The 1,642-nt window shown below is 51.2% G+C and overlaps 1 protein-coding gene across 1 annotated transcript in view; it reads left to right on the forward strand.

Annotated features, from left to right (window-relative positions):
* The first annotated feature begins 6 nt into the window (after positions 1 to 6).
* Positions 7 to 1,642, forward strand: part of LOC101857082 (putative uncharacterized protein DDB_G0277255) — a 35,115-nt gene continuing 33,479 nt past the window's right edge. Inside the window, exon 1 of the mRNA XM_013090493.2 lies at positions 7 to 541. Within this exon, the coding sequence (XP_012945947.2) occupies positions 168 to 541 (374 nt within the window). The 5' untranslated portion in view covers positions 7 to 167. The remainder of the gene's footprint in view (positions 542 to 1,642) is intronic.

Consider the following 1,642-nt stretch of genomic DNA (forward strand, 5'->3'; position numbering starts at 1 on the left):
ACGACAACGACACAGGTCCCGACCTCCTGTACCGGATCCCCCAGCCGTACCGCACCAGTTTCTCCGCCCGCTACTCCGTCACCTGGGGCCGCGCAGACCGCAGCCGCTCCCTTAGCCCCACAGCCAGCCTGCTCAGTGACGTCAGCGTGGGCAGCGCCCCGCCCATCATGCTCTCCCACTACGCCCCGCCCTCCAGCAGCACGCTGCTAGGCCACGCCTACAACTCGGGCGGCACGCTAGCGCTAGGCCACGCCTACAACTCGGGCGGCACGCTTCCAGCGGACAAGCGGCGGCCGCGGGGCCGCTCAAAGAGCCCGAAGAAAGTCCGGTACAACACGAGAGTAAGAGTGCGGCACTCGGACACGGAGGACTCCATGTTCACACAGCTCTCGCCCGAGGGCGGGCCCGATGATGACGTGTCCGCGGCGCACCCGCTCAGCCGCTCCGTTCTATCCCCGCGCTACAACGAGTTCAGTCAGCTGTCGCCCATCTCCCTACCCTCGCCCCAGCACCAGACTTCCACGCTGCGCTCCACGCCTAGGTACATAATATCATCATCATCATCATCATCATCATCATCATCATCATCATCATCATCATCATAATAATAATCATTCTCAGCTTCCTTGGAAGCATACAGGGCAAGCAGCTGGTTAAGCGCTCAAACACTAACAAACTGACAAGATTTTTCACTGTCTCTAGCTGGGAACCCATATTTTCCTGGGTGAAATGGGGAAATTTCGTGTAAAGTGCCTTTCCCAAGGACACAACGTCGGGCCTGCGGCTCGAACCCCCGAACCAGCCGACGTTGTGTCCTTGGGAAAGGCACTTTACACGAACTTCGCACTTGGCTCGGTCCTATCGGAGACGGACGTTAAATTAGGAGGTCCCGCCTCTTAAATAACCTAATAGTGTTGATAGGGGCGTTAAACTCATACCTCAAAAAAAAAAATACCGAACCAGCAACCTCACGATTACGAGTCCGGTATCCTAACAACATAACATATCTATCACAGACGCCACACACACAGCCCAGGACCGAAACTTGCACCTCCCCTCGACATCCTAAGGATACCAGAGGCAGGAAAAAGTAAAGTAAAGTAAAAGAGAGTCATCGTCATCATTGCCTTTCTCATCCTGCACCACAGTGTAGGCCACGGACAAACACCTTCCACCTTACTCTATCCTGGGCTAGCCTCTTGGTGTTATTCCATGTCATCCCACTTTTCTGTACAGCGATTTCTGTGATTATTCTCCAGGTTCCACGCGGTCTTCCCCTTGTTAAGTTACCCCCCCAAAAAAATAATTCCATCTTTTTAGACAACAAACATCTCTTGTTCCCTCAAATAAAAACATCAGTGAGAAGTGATAGACAAAGGCTTCTGATCTGTAACAAAGAAAGATATAGAAGACGGTCATTTTACCATCATCTATCAAACTGCTTCCATCTTAACCATCTTGTAAAAGTATACTTACGACCTTAGAGCATGCATCAAAATAACATTGAGTGTGTATCTAGCTTACGATTATTATTGTTTATATTGCTGCTCATTTATACATGTATTATGCATGAGATTGTAAGCCTACGTGTGTGTGCGTGTGTGCGCGCGCGTATGTGTGTGTGTGTGTGTGTGTGTGTGTG

Source organism: Aplysia californica, unplaced genomic scaffold, assembly GCF_000002075.1.
Source record: "Aplysia californica isolate F4 #8 unplaced genomic scaffold, AplCal3.0 scaffold01304, whole genome shotgun sequence".
Taxonomy (NCBI): Eukaryota; Metazoa; Mollusca; class Gastropoda; order Aplysiida; family Aplysiidae; genus Aplysia; species Aplysia californica.